Source organism: Trachurus trachurus (assembly GCF_905171665.1).
Source record: "Trachurus trachurus genome assembly, chromosome: 14".
NCBI lineage: Eukaryota > Metazoa > Chordata > Actinopteri > Carangiformes > Carangidae > Trachurus > Trachurus trachurus.
The window spans coordinates 22518730-22532089 of NC_139903.1; the positions used below are offsets into that span (position 1 = coordinate 22518730).

Genomic DNA, 13360 nt, shown 5'->3' on the forward strand with positions numbered 1-13360 from the left:
TTGACAGCAGCTCAGTGTAATGTGGCATATCGTATAACTATTTGGATCTCGTCCTTCCTCCAGTTTTTCTCATCTCTCTCTCATTTCAGATGGCAAACAGTGGTAAAAACGCTTCATAAGATTCATATAAAATAGAATAGTGCCAATTTAAGATCAGAATTATCTCATAATGTTTCAAGAATCCATCAACTTTTCTCTTTACTGCCTGAGGGGAATTAAATAGGAATCCGTCTACCCAATTTTCTAAGAGATGGGAAAAATAAGATTGCTCCTGTTGGAAAGAGACAGTGACATCAGGTGTGTGCTTGGATCTCGCTCAGGTTTTTGTCCTCATTTTTAACGTCTTTACCTTTTGTCAGACTACAGTGATTTATGAGCAACAGCACTCGAGATTTAACAATAGCACTCGACGGTTCAGGTATACGAGGAGAAAAGTGAAACCTTGGATGCAAAATCGTGCATCTGCAGTACATCCTCTGAGAGTTGCTTCCTGTGTTTATGTGCCGGTGATGTATGCATCCCAGCATGGCCCTACACAGTGCTGTCTGCCCCTGCATAGTGTGTGCTTGCTCCATCATGACTTGCATGTTAAGCACCAACAGCTGACTGTTGTAGCCTCCTTGTAATGGAGCCAGTCACCACCGGCTGCCAGGCTCCAATTAGGCATGCAAACCTCCTGATCCAAGACGGGGAAGAAGCTGCCCCAAACCTCAGGTTTTCCCCCGCAGAACCGACTACTTCTTGTTTGTTCACTTAGCAAACTCGCGCATCCTGAAATGAAGTAATAATGGCCATTGCCTGTATAAATATTTGTGCACTTACATAATTTGGAATTAAAGAAGTCTGCCGGTAAGATGCCTAAAGCCTATTTACAGTAGCGGGCTGAAGAGTCCATAATCCTCTCGCTGGAGAATGGTCAGCGCTCATATCTTCACTCTGTGGTTTTGGTCATTGTTACTAAAACCTCACAGGCATATTTGCTTCAAAGTATAGAGGGATTATCAGCAAATTAATGCACCATTGCTAATATCGCTTCTGAGCTTAGTGTGAGTAGCTTTAGATGCTCCTCCATCGAAGTTCTTTTCTAACTTTGTCAAATTAATAACTTGAATAATCAGGGTGCTCTGCAAGCTATTAACTAGGCAAACACAGCATGCCTGTGTGAATGTGTTTATGGGTGTATGTATGGATGTACTGTATTCTCAGGTAAGAGGAAGTTAATTAATAGTTTAGCTCCTTGTAAAAGACCATGCCTCCCTTTGTTTATGAAAGAATAATACCAATGTAATTTCATTCTGATCCCATTGCCCTGCATGCTTATGAAAGGGAGTTGAGAATTTTAATAAGCAAAATGGTGAGAAATAGAAAAATAAATTGCTGTTTCATTGTTTTCTTGTTTATCTCTGGTTTTAATTAGAACCCGGATGGGCATTTTATTTTTATGAGGTAGTAACGGTAAGGTTCAAATGTTCTGTTATTGTGTTGCTTTAAGTTTGGAGGAAATGTAATTGCTCCCTGGGGGAACTGGGACCAACAGAATGACCTGTGTTTCTACGGTGCCGTTCCTCTTAGTACACTGATAGAAAACGTAATTTATGAGGCTTTCTCTCTTTTTTTTTGGTGTATTTGCTGCTGCTGAGTTATTTATGTCGTGTTCAGGATACTTTTTAAGAGACTGGGTTTATAAGGAGATATTAATGAGCAAACAGTTGCTGTGAGGAGAAAGGTAACTGTTGGAAACCGTCTTCTATGTGGATGTAGTGAAATAGCTTTCGGTGTCTTGGTTGCTGTGGCCTCTAATTGCCTCTGTGGATGGTTTCAGGGAACAACCTGTCTGTTTTTTTTTTGTTTTGTTTTTTTTACTAACCCCAAAAAAGACAGAACAGGCTGCACTAAGGTTTGATGGTGGAAACTGTCATCTCTAGTTATACTGTTGTGCTGTCCTGAAAAGCTGGAAATACAAGGGACATGGCAGTGAAAGTCTCAAGGAAAAGAGCAGCAGATTGGAACTTTATTTATACAAGTATTTGTCAGAAGCACAGCTGCTGTGCAGACAGAAATATTTGCAGCAGCATGAGTTAAAACTCAGTGGGTGAACCAGAACACCCAAAATTTTCCCAGGGCTTCTTCAGTCTGAGTCACCATAGTTAGCTAGTTATCCTAGCTAGTTCTAGCCTAGCCCTACTTTGCCGCCATGTTAGCTGACTGTGTGTTAATAGCACCCTTTGGGGATTATGTTAATTCTTTCTCTTGCTGTCTGACATCAGTGTCTGTTAAGTTTTCATCCTCTAATATTATCACAGCATTCACTTCAGCTCAGAGCTCAGATTAGCTGGAGCTAGGTCACCCTGTTCACTTGTTTATGTGCCAGATTTGTTTCTATTTATTCAGGGCTTCTCCCATTCACACTGGAGTAAAGATGTGCTTTAAGGGAAGTTTCCAACAATCTGGTTTAAAATATGCCGCTCATGTTGCAGCTTTGACCACACAAATGTTTTTACTGTAGTGTGTAATGTAAGAAGAATATTAAAGCCAGTTGCTGAATTACAGAGACTCAGCTCTCAAAATGTATTACACCAGACAGAGCTAAGACTAGCCATACATCTACATGGCTAATGGCTACGATTATTCCATGTCAGGGTCCTGAAGTAATGACTATAGCTCACAGCCTGAATTGTGAGGTCTGGCGTATGGTCCCAACTGGTCAAGATTTAATAACCTGGTAAAGTAGTTTTGCTGCATATTAGTTTCACAAACTCTTTATCATCGCTTTGAAATCTTTTGGAGAAAGTTCAAGTAGTCTCAAGTTCTCATTTTCATGACTTAAAGCAGACTCGAGTCAAATCTCCTGTCTGCAGCTCTGCCTTTTATTAAGAAAACGTTCTTCTTGAAAGAACACAAATCATAGTTGAGAGGCACAGACCAACATTACTGAAGGGAAAAGGGTATTATGTTTTGCATAGATCAGTGTTGTGCCAATTATGATATAAATGAAAGCATGCAACCATGCATATGACAACAAAGGATGTAATTCTGAAAAATATCCAGCGGGCTTTTTCCTCCCAAAGTTTAGATTTACACTGATTTACAGAGTTTTCTTTCCGTAATACCCCCACATGCTGCCTTCTCTACACTGATCTTAATGATAGTGGATATGCTGTTTGTGTAAGTGCAGGGTGATGTGACTATAGGTGTCTAAGCAGAGTATGAAGAGTAAAGAAGGACTCTTGAGAGTAGACAGAGAGGGATATGAGTCTTAGGAGAGGACTGAAAGTGAGGGGCATGGCTTAGTGGCTAGATATTAGATTGGTGTCATGAGTGAGCACATCAGGGCACAGATAGCTTCATCCTTTATCTAAGCTCTCTCTTCACTATGACAAGCACTTCTTTCTATCCGTTCTGTGAATCTACACCTCCCTCCCCCTGCGCTCCTCTGCTTCTGGACTTCCTCATTTACCTTTTCACTCACATATTCTAGGTCAAGTCTATTTTAATTTGAGTGCTTGGAAGGATCAGACTTCCGTTTCTGGACGTTTTAGCTTACAATACATGATGTATGATTTAAAATACAACATTTTAAGGCATCAGCACATGTCCATCCAAATCATACACATCAGAGCATACAATGCAATATCACTATATAACTTTTTAATGAAATGAAACTGTATATTGTATCAGTCTGTTATTAAATAAGATTGAATCTCTATTTCATCCAGTTTTATTATTATCATGAACCACAAGCAATTCGTGAGACAGTCTTGACAGCAAGTAACATATCACTTTATGAAAAAGCTGCATAACACAGCAGTTTACCTTGGCCACCCCCATTTATATATTCAAAGAATGCATTCACATCTGAAGTGCTTTCTGGCAGTCAGGAAGAATGGAGCAGGACTCTTCATTCTGCCAAGAGCAGACCTCTCCCTTTATGAGCCTCAGTGGGTCAGATCACTGTGAACATGGCGTTGCCTTGTGTTTCAGGGGGCATGGATGGTGACAATGCCTCCCAGGGAAGGAGCACCCTCTCAAAGTTGCCCCCTCCTCTTGATGAAAACACCTTTTCAGTTCCGCTGTGCTACATTTATAAAAAAAGAGCCTGAATGTTACATTTCCTGGCAAATGTGCTTTTTACTGAATACATCTGGTGAGGAATACGAGTTCCGTTAATGTTTAACACATCTGTTTTTACCTTCATGTTAATGGCTGGACCAAATTGGCTTTGTTGTGTCATTACACTGAGTGCAAACGCCAGATTCACAATTACTGTCTGGCATTAGGGAAATTACATTGTGATAGCTGTGATTTTGAAGCCTCCTTCTGAGTGTAATTTGCCCTATATTATTTTCTCTCTTAAACACTACTCTTGCCCTCTTTACAACTTTCTTGTTTTTTTGCGTGAAAAGGATGCTTTTACTTTCTCTTCTTTTTATGTTCATTTAAAGAGGAACTATGTAAGTCTGGTCGCTTTTCCTCTGTTTTGCTTACCCTCCGCCTGCCCATGTGCATCACAATTACTCTGGTGCTTTTTAATCCTGCTTAATACCTCTTTAAGTTTGGTCTTCTAAAGCAGCATACAGTAGTGGTTTGGGTTAGGTAAAAAGACAGGACAATATATCATGGCTTCTTAGCTCTAATTTTATATGGTCTGTTATAATAAAGTATCTGGGACAAGGAGTAGTATTTATGACTGAAATTTTAAGTTGTAAAGAAGTAAAAAGTGATATTTGAAACTGATCGTGTTCTTTTGGTTTCATTCAGTAATTGAAAGACTTTTTACACTTTCATTTCATTAGTTGCAATACACTCTGGACAGAGACATAAAGTCACACTTTGGCTTGACAAATGATACTCAACAACCACTTCATCATGGAGACACTGTGCAAGTGGCCATTTAGAGACATACACTGAGAAAATGGCTTTTGGGAATAGCTATCTTTCCCACACCGCTTGAACCCGTCTTTGTTGTCTTTAGTGTTGCCGATATGATCAGTGGATTTTGGGCCAGTTGTCTCAGTGTTAGGAGGCATGGCCAGGGTTTGCATTGTATCTGTGATCTTACCAGATGAGGGAAGGAAATGGATATGTTGTTTTCTTTGTCTCTACCTCCAGCCTGTAGAAGCAAACAGACTGTGGGCAGTGGTTCATCTCACCTCTACAGGCTGCATGCGAGCCTGGAACAAAGGCTGGGGCTCTCATGCAGTGTTTTACTGCAAATCAATATTTGTATGACTTCTTGACTTAGCCATATGGGAGATATTATTCTCTCCTTGAATAGTGTAATGAAATCAATATTTGAGACCAGTTGTTGACCAGGAAAATTACAGGATGTGTTGCATGTCCAAGTGCTTAATTTATTTTCACATATTCGTGACAAGCAACCTGTAATCATAGTTGTGTCTTCTCTCACCGGCCCCTCACGCAGAGATCCTGATGTACTGCTGTTAGGACGACCCTGCACTGTACCGGCTTTGCTTGTTTACACAATACCGAACATGGCAGGCTGCGGCTGATGGTGGCTTATTGCTGGAACAACAATACGTTCCATTTTGTGTTCTTCCCGTTTTTGTTGGTCTAAACACAAAAGCATATTGTGCACATTTTTTTCAGTTTTGAATCCTCAACCTGATATGTTGGCCTGGGTTCAGCCTCACAGTATAATGATGATGGCTTTTCACATAGAGTGTGTAAGGATAAAAAAAAGAGCTACAGTATGAGGGCTACTGCTGTGCCTACCACTGTCTCCTCTTACTCACCCGTGTATTTCTATAACTGAGATTGTTGCATTATGAAGAACCAATCGCTCATTGTGCTATGACAATAATTGGCTACCTGTCTTTGCAAATCCTTGCAAAGTCCTTGCAAATCATTCCCATGAATTTCCCGGTGAGAACTGGGCAGAGACTGACTTGCTCATTTGTGTGAAGTGGCGACATGCTGAAGGCTCAGTGGGATTTCTCTGTCAAGCTCCGGATCACGATTCAGTGGTGTTTTCTGCTTCACAGCCTGTGCTTCACTCCCATTCCACACCCCACTGAAGATAGGAGCCTTACATTAAAGTGTTTCACTTTCAAATATCATCACATCTCTTGTCATTCTGATGCACACATGCAAGTGAAGATTTCCTGATTAGTCTTTGAAAATTATTTCACATTTTGACACTTTTCATGCAATATGCAATAGTTTTTGATTTCTATTTGTTAGCATGCAGGAAAGAACAAACAGCAGGTGTTTTCTCTGCTCTTTAAGTATCATCTTTGTGACTATACCTTTCACTGATGCTGAGAAATTAAGTGCATTGGAGTCTAAGGAAAGGGATATGCTTTGATTTCTGGCATTATGCCTTCTAAATCTTCTGCCAGAGAGGCGGGGAGGGGGAAAACGAGTACGAGAGCACCCTGCAACGACTCAGTCAGGTGGTTTTTGTAAACACAGAGTGAAAAAATAAATCCTCAGATAGTGTTACTGAATATACTTAATATTCCTGCAGGGGAACGAAGATCAATTTACCACAAACTAATTAAAAATACAAAGCAAAATACTTTTTTTGATAGTCAGATAATTTGCTGCACAATTTCTGTCTGTCTGCACGGTGCCTTCATGTTTTTCACTTGGCTTATTGCTGTCACGAGATGCCTACTAATGCTTTGACTTTGGAAAGTGTCAGACAGTTGATTGTCACAGGGTCGCAGGTGCATGATTCATTAACAGCCAACACTTTGAAGTGTGTGTGTGTGTGCCTCTGTATGTCTGTGTGGCAAGAGGTATAGCGTCTTATGAGTGAATCACAAGGCCAAGGATGCCATTATCTCAGTTCTTTGTGATAATGCAAATGACTCAATATCCAGCCCTGCACTATAACCTTGCTCAACAACTTGGGGGATGGGAGGGAGGGCTGGTATATGAAAAAAGAAAAACATGCACTATAGCTGTGCCTCGACAAACAAGATGGCCAACAATCAGAACTCAATACCTCTGCTATAATCTCCCTATCATAACACCATCCTAATGTAAACGACTGCACTGTTTGCTTTCTCTGTCCAATATACCCTGAAGAAGGAAGCCTCAAAACAACCTGTCAGTTCAACAAGGTCCTACTGGAAAATGTAGACTCATAACCCATCCGCACACAGAGATGTTGCACTCTACTGAGCATAAAGATTTCATCACAGGGTTTCATTCATGGAGGGTATGCATGAAAAATGGTTGCTCTTTTGAGCAGGCAAAGCAATCTGATTTTGAGCCTTAGCCTATTGTGCTTTGCCCCTGTGTTGCTGTTTGTCTTGATGGAACCAGAGACTAACATATATGTTGTCCTGTCTTCTTCTCTTCACCCAGCCACCATCCAAGTGCAAATCACTCCAACGCGAGGAGAGATCAGCGTAGGAGAGTCCAAGTTTTTCCTCTGTGAAGGTAAGAGATGTACAGTGTGATGAACATGGCACCTCATGTGTATACAGTTACAGTAAGTATAGCAGTATTAACTGAGAGGATCATTTCATGTCATAAAATGACATGACACAGTCTAAATAGTGAGGCTGCTCTACATGTGAATATATCCTAATTAGAATTTAAGTGTGAAGAGACAAGACGGTGCTAAAAAAAGGATAGCACTTTATTCTGAGATCACAGTCAGGTAGGGAAGAGGGCTCGGGGATGTGAGAGAGAGGTGCAGTCTGAAGAGATAATGAGCAAGAGGTCTTGTACTTTCCTTCTGTTTTCAATGTGGAATGTACTACACATGTGCAGATATCAGCTAGTCTGAAATCCAGGTGGTATTGACATTAGGTAAGTCAGCTGCCTGACATGGAGCAATCAGTACATGAATTAAATTATGTAAGTCTGAGGTCAACTGTTAAAAGAGTCTGGCTAGAGAGTCTGTAAAGTAATAGTTTGCTTTATCTCAATTGGTTTTGAAAATAGGATGATAAAAAATCTGTATCACTATCTCTTACAAGAGTCAGTGACCTTGTATAAGTTCTCTTTTTTCTGTCTTTTCACCTAAGAAATATATATGGAAACTGTTGAAAGCGAGGTCTGCCTCTGACACAATAAGCCTGGAACTGATCCGTGACAAAAACTCTCAAGTCGGCATAGAATCAGCCCACAGCACAGTTCATGTAGTTCAACCAAATCCAAAACATGTCATGACCTTATTGTCAAATGACCTTGACTTTGTGACTTTTCAAATGCATTTGGTTTTCTCATAGGCAAAAAAAAAATGCTGTGCTTTCAGCCACAGTGCACTGGAGACAAGTCTGAGACAGGAGATGAGTGATATCCAATGAAAGAGCAGCAGTAAAGCGAGGTTGGGGAATAGTGGAGACAGCTGACACACTAGCTATCTTTTTTTTTTTTAGATTACTGACTTCAGCATTGCCTCCAAAAGTCAGATCAGCTCCATTATTTCTGAGTTGAAATGTCAGAGGTGGATGAGCCAAAGCCTCAGCTAGAAAATAAAATAAATAAATAAATTATTGACCATCAGAAGTCATTAATGATGCTGCTTGTTTTCTGTAGTTTGACTAAATACTGACACAGTATTAACTTGATTCTGTTGTTGCTTGCAGAAAAAACCCTTTGTGAAGTTCAACCCATTGAACCAGAGTTCAATGACATGCATAATATGAAGTCTTGACATTATAAAAAAAAAAGAAAGATTTTAATGATTCTGTTCTGTGAAAGATTGTGACGTCTAGTTTTCTATATTTGATAAGAATGTCAAAATACATTTTTAATCCTTTATGTTCCTTTTGACGTGCAAAGGCATTAATGTGTTTCAACCAAACAAAGAACTTGTCAGCACTTTTCATTATAATGAATGAATTATGTGGAAACGCTGTTTGATATTTCTTTTAGTGAAAACAGCCTCCTCCTACATCCAGCTGAGCAAATAGAAATTATTTACAATTACAAATCTTTTTTATGTTTTTGCTAACATATTTGGTCTGATCTTGAAAATGCATCTACTGAAGGATGATGGGATTTGATTTAACATTAATGTGTCCAAGATATTTTCACCAAGAATTCTTGATTTATGAAGAGCAGATTTTCACTTTTTATACTAGTGGAAGTAATACCGACTTCACTGACAGATTATCATGACAAGACAGAATAGAGACATGCTTAAATGCCTTGAAGTAATTCTTATGATTTAGTGTAAACATCATCCAAATTGTAAAAATGTCAGGGGTTGGACTCAGTCCAAGAAATAGCAGTATTCCGTTTACTGCAGTTGCAGTGTTTGGTCTTCCTTACTTCAATCTTGTCTTATTTTCTACTTTTCAGTGGTGGGAGATGTTAAAGACATAGACTGGTATGCTCCCAGTGGTGAGAAGATCCTCCCCAACCGGCAAGACATTTTTGTGAGCCGCAGTGATGAAAGCTTATCGACCCTCACCATCTACCACGCGAATGTGGGCAGCGCCGGTATCTACAAGTGTGTGGCAAAGAGCGCGGACAAGGAGGCCCAGGCCACGGTCCAAGTGGAGATCTTCCGTAAGTTGTACTCAAATCTGTAGAAAAACGTATTCTCATTACCAAACCATGGACTTCATACACAATATCCTGAAGGTTTTTAAGTCACTGTTTAACTTTACATGAAATTTCTGTTGACGGCTCCCAACCATTTCATTTGTCTTTTGTTTGAAACCATACATTCAAATTGAGGCAAAGGTGGACACGGCTGGATGCAGCTGGGGTCAGACGAGCGAGCAACAGCCTCAGAGGCTCAGAGTGGTAGCCCGCTCAACCTGCCAGTCAATGCAAATCTACCTCGCAACATTCCCTACCTTAATAGAAACAGTTTTCAAAACTGGTAACAAGGCAAAGAAGAAGTAAAATTAGACATAGAATTCAAAACTTCTTCACCAGGGAAAGAAGATTTTTATATTATTTAATAAGGTACAATACAGTATTTGAGCAAAGACAGAGAGGAGTTTCATTTGTAGGTTCTGTTCGATTAAATTGGCTTCATCATTTAAGTGTGGCAGCTGCTGCTTGGTGTCAACTCCAGTATTTCATCAGTCATGTGTCCCCTCTACTGAAGCTTTTAAAATATGAGAAATTACTGAAAACATTGCATGATTGTACAAGAAAGTACTGTATATCTCTCTCCATAAATACAGGCTGAAATCTTTTCATTATATCACATTATGCCTATTATATATTATGCCTTATACTGTATGTATGTGTGTATGTATGTAGAGAGAGAATTGTTAGTGGAAAAAGAAACAGGAAACATCCTATTACCTTCTATTTTGCTACTCAAACTCAGAAACAACATTATTTATCTGTTAATTTGTGTCAAAGCGTCAGTGCACACACAGCATCAGCAAAGAGGGAAAAATACAGAGCAGAAAACAAACAAGTACAGCATAGCTAGTGTGAACCAGTTTAAAATAGTAGGTGGGCCTGGAACTGTCCACAGATGGTAGCAGGGGTCAGTAAGGTCAAACAGGCAAACTCAGGTCTGATGTCTGATGCATGTAGGCACACAGTTTGTCATGCCCCACTTGGTTGGGTGTACGTGTGAGGTATCTGGAGTTATGTGTAGTTCTTTCATGGAACAAGAACATAACACTTTCTGCAAATCCCACACGGTCTTCTAGAAACAGTATTTGTGTTCTACTACATGGTTTTGTTATATAAATTCAAATGGAAACATAATTGCTACCTGGATTATGTCCACGGGCAATGTTTTTTCCAGTCACTATAATCCAGGAAGTAATTAATTTCCATTTGAATCCATTCGAATGCAAAACCATTTTGGAGAATATAATGTAATTTCTTGCAATTGTTTCCAATTTGACTTTTAAGACGATGATCCCAGAATTGTTCATATACTGTTTAAGGCAAAAAAAACAGAAAGGTTGTGAATGTATAGAGCAGATGACATATGAAGTTTTGCTGTGCCTTCCAAGACAATTTAGTCCCTGCAGTAAAATCTTTGAATAATTCATTAACGCATCCTTTAAAAAAAAGAGAAAAAAAAACACAGCTCTGTGTTAAAAAGAAATGCAAAGGGCTTTGGCACCCCAGAGTGGTCCCATTAAAATGAGTAAGGGCAATGTGAATCCTTTTACACATTGCTGTTTTCTGTCTCAGTACGGACCAGGAGTCTTTGAACTGCCTTTACCTTCGTACACCATCTGTGAATATATAAAGTAAACCAACAAAACTTTTATCAGAAAAGCAGAAGCTCAACCATATGGCACCTCATTATGCTGCTAATCAACTATAGAATTTTTTTTTGTCCAATATAAATGTACTAACTGAAACTTCTGAGGTGAAAACTCTCATGTGGTATAATAAGATGTTTTTTAGACATGTGTATTGTGTAATATCTGTGTGTGTCACATTTCCTTACAGAGAGGATCACTTTCCAGAGCGCCCCGAGCCCACAGGAGTTCAACGAAGGCGACGATGCCGACATAGTCTGCGATGTGGTCAGCTCGCCATCACCCACCATCATTTGGAAGCACAAAGGCTCCAAGATTCAATCTGCCAAAGATGGTGAGCCAGTCCTCATAAAAACCATCCAATGCCTGCGCTTACTGTCTCACCTCCATCGTCTCTCATCCCCCCCGACTCCCCGAGCAGTCACTGTACCCTCCTGCCAGTGCTTTATGCCAAGTCATGCTTTCAAATCAATTTGCTATACTCTTCGTCATCTCCTTCTCCTGCCCATCATCTACGAACAAAGCCATGAATCATAGATGATGCATGAAGGAGGATGTTAAGTTCCCCAAATAGAGTGAGAGAACCTCTCTGGAGGCTGGAATAATAACCAAAAGAAAAACTCGATGGAGAGGAGCTAACAGTGTAATTTACAGTATACGTGCGCCAAATCGGAACACTTGTGGTCTCAACTGCCAAGTTATGAGGGCTATTAATATAATAACAATAATATTAGAAATAATAAAAAACGGTATTTTGTTTCACAGCGGGGTGTAGTTCTCGCCTCATAATAAGTTTTCCATGTTTACCCACTGTAATATCGAAGGTAAACACCACCTTCTTTTAACACCTCGCTGCCTTCCGGCTTGAAAGGAAGTTGAGAAAAAAGGTTTCCAGAGGAATGAAGCTGTAATCGGCTTCGATTTGCAGCCACTATCATGGCTTCCAGTGGTGAGTCACTGTCACAGCAGAAAGGGAAAAAAAAGAGAAAACAATAACATCAAAAGATTCATAGAAACTTCTCTGCATCATAATCCCTTTTTTCATTGTTGATCCCTATGTTCTAAACAATTGTTGCTCTGCCAGTAAACACGCTTTGGAGCGACGAAGCGTGACACAGAACTAAGGTATTTAGCTTTGTTGTGGAGAAACTGTGAGGGTCTCAAACAGTCTGAACATACAAACAAACACAGCAGAAGTGAGTGGTGCTGCAGTAGTGGAACGAGACGTCTCTATGGACGTTTTTGATAAAATTGTGTTTGCTGTTGTGACTCTCGATAAACCTTGGAAACCAGAGTAACTGCTGTGAAACAGAGCTGACTACATCTGCCGTCCTCAATGAAAAGAACAAATTAAAAACTGCTCAGCGTGGGCCGCGTCTGCCAAGAAGACGAGTAGGGGCATAAATGCTGTAGTAAATATATTCATCTACAGTTTTTGTGATGGATTTCATCTGGCAACTTCGGCCAGCAGTTTCATTCTGGTCCAGAGCAGTTCTGCCTCAGAGAAGTCAAAACTTTGCAGTCCAATGTGTGAGAGCTGAGGTGGCGATGAGGCGAGAGACCAGGTTTTGTTTTACACTTGGAGTGGGCCTATTTTAACCTTAGAGTAACCCCTCCCTTGGTGACCGCTGGAGAGCTTGCAGTCACCACACTGTTGTGCTAAGACAGCCTTTATTCTTGGACTGTGGTCAAGGAATGTGTTTTTCACTGGAAAAACCACTAATTGTAACCAACACTGAAAACTGAAAACTGCTTATGTAATTTTCCTTGGAGCGGCAGTTGACCCGACCATAAGCTTCAACCTTATACTGCATGTTTCATTGTTACACCTCCCATCAGAATTTGTCATTGTGATATGTGTCAGTGGAGCATGGAGTAAGAAAATGTAACAAAAAAAAATAATGTGTCTGTTCAGATGCCACACTTACTGTAGGTTTGATGTTACTGTAAATACGTTTTATAACCCTTATCATTTTTCACTTCATGAATATTTCAGTTCACAATCCGATGTTGCATATTTTCTTGAGTTCATTCAAGCAAAGTGTTTCCAAATAAATACGGGTCATCAGCATCAGTAGTAAAATTACTCATAATTTGGAATGTGTCCTTATTATGTTATTGATGCTTTATAAGCATCACTTGACTGTTGTGGCCAGTGGAGGTTGAACTTATTTTAATTACTT

General features: G+C 39.9%; 1 protein-coding gene across 1 annotated transcript in view; it reads left to right on the plus strand.

Moving 5' to 3' along the window:
- The window catches only part of ncam1a (neural cell adhesion molecule 1a), a 247929-nt gene that overhangs the window by 165591 nt on the left and 68978 nt on the right, over positions 1 to 13360 (plus strand). Inside the window, exons 2-4 of the mRNA XM_083986287.1 lie at positions 7336 to 7410; positions 9286 to 9495; positions 11368 to 11511. Of these exons, the coding sequence (XP_083842413.1) occupies positions 7336 to 7410; positions 9286 to 9495; positions 11368 to 11511 (429 nt within the window). The remainder of the gene's footprint in view (positions 1 to 7335; positions 7411 to 9285; positions 9496 to 11367; positions 11512 to 13360) is intronic.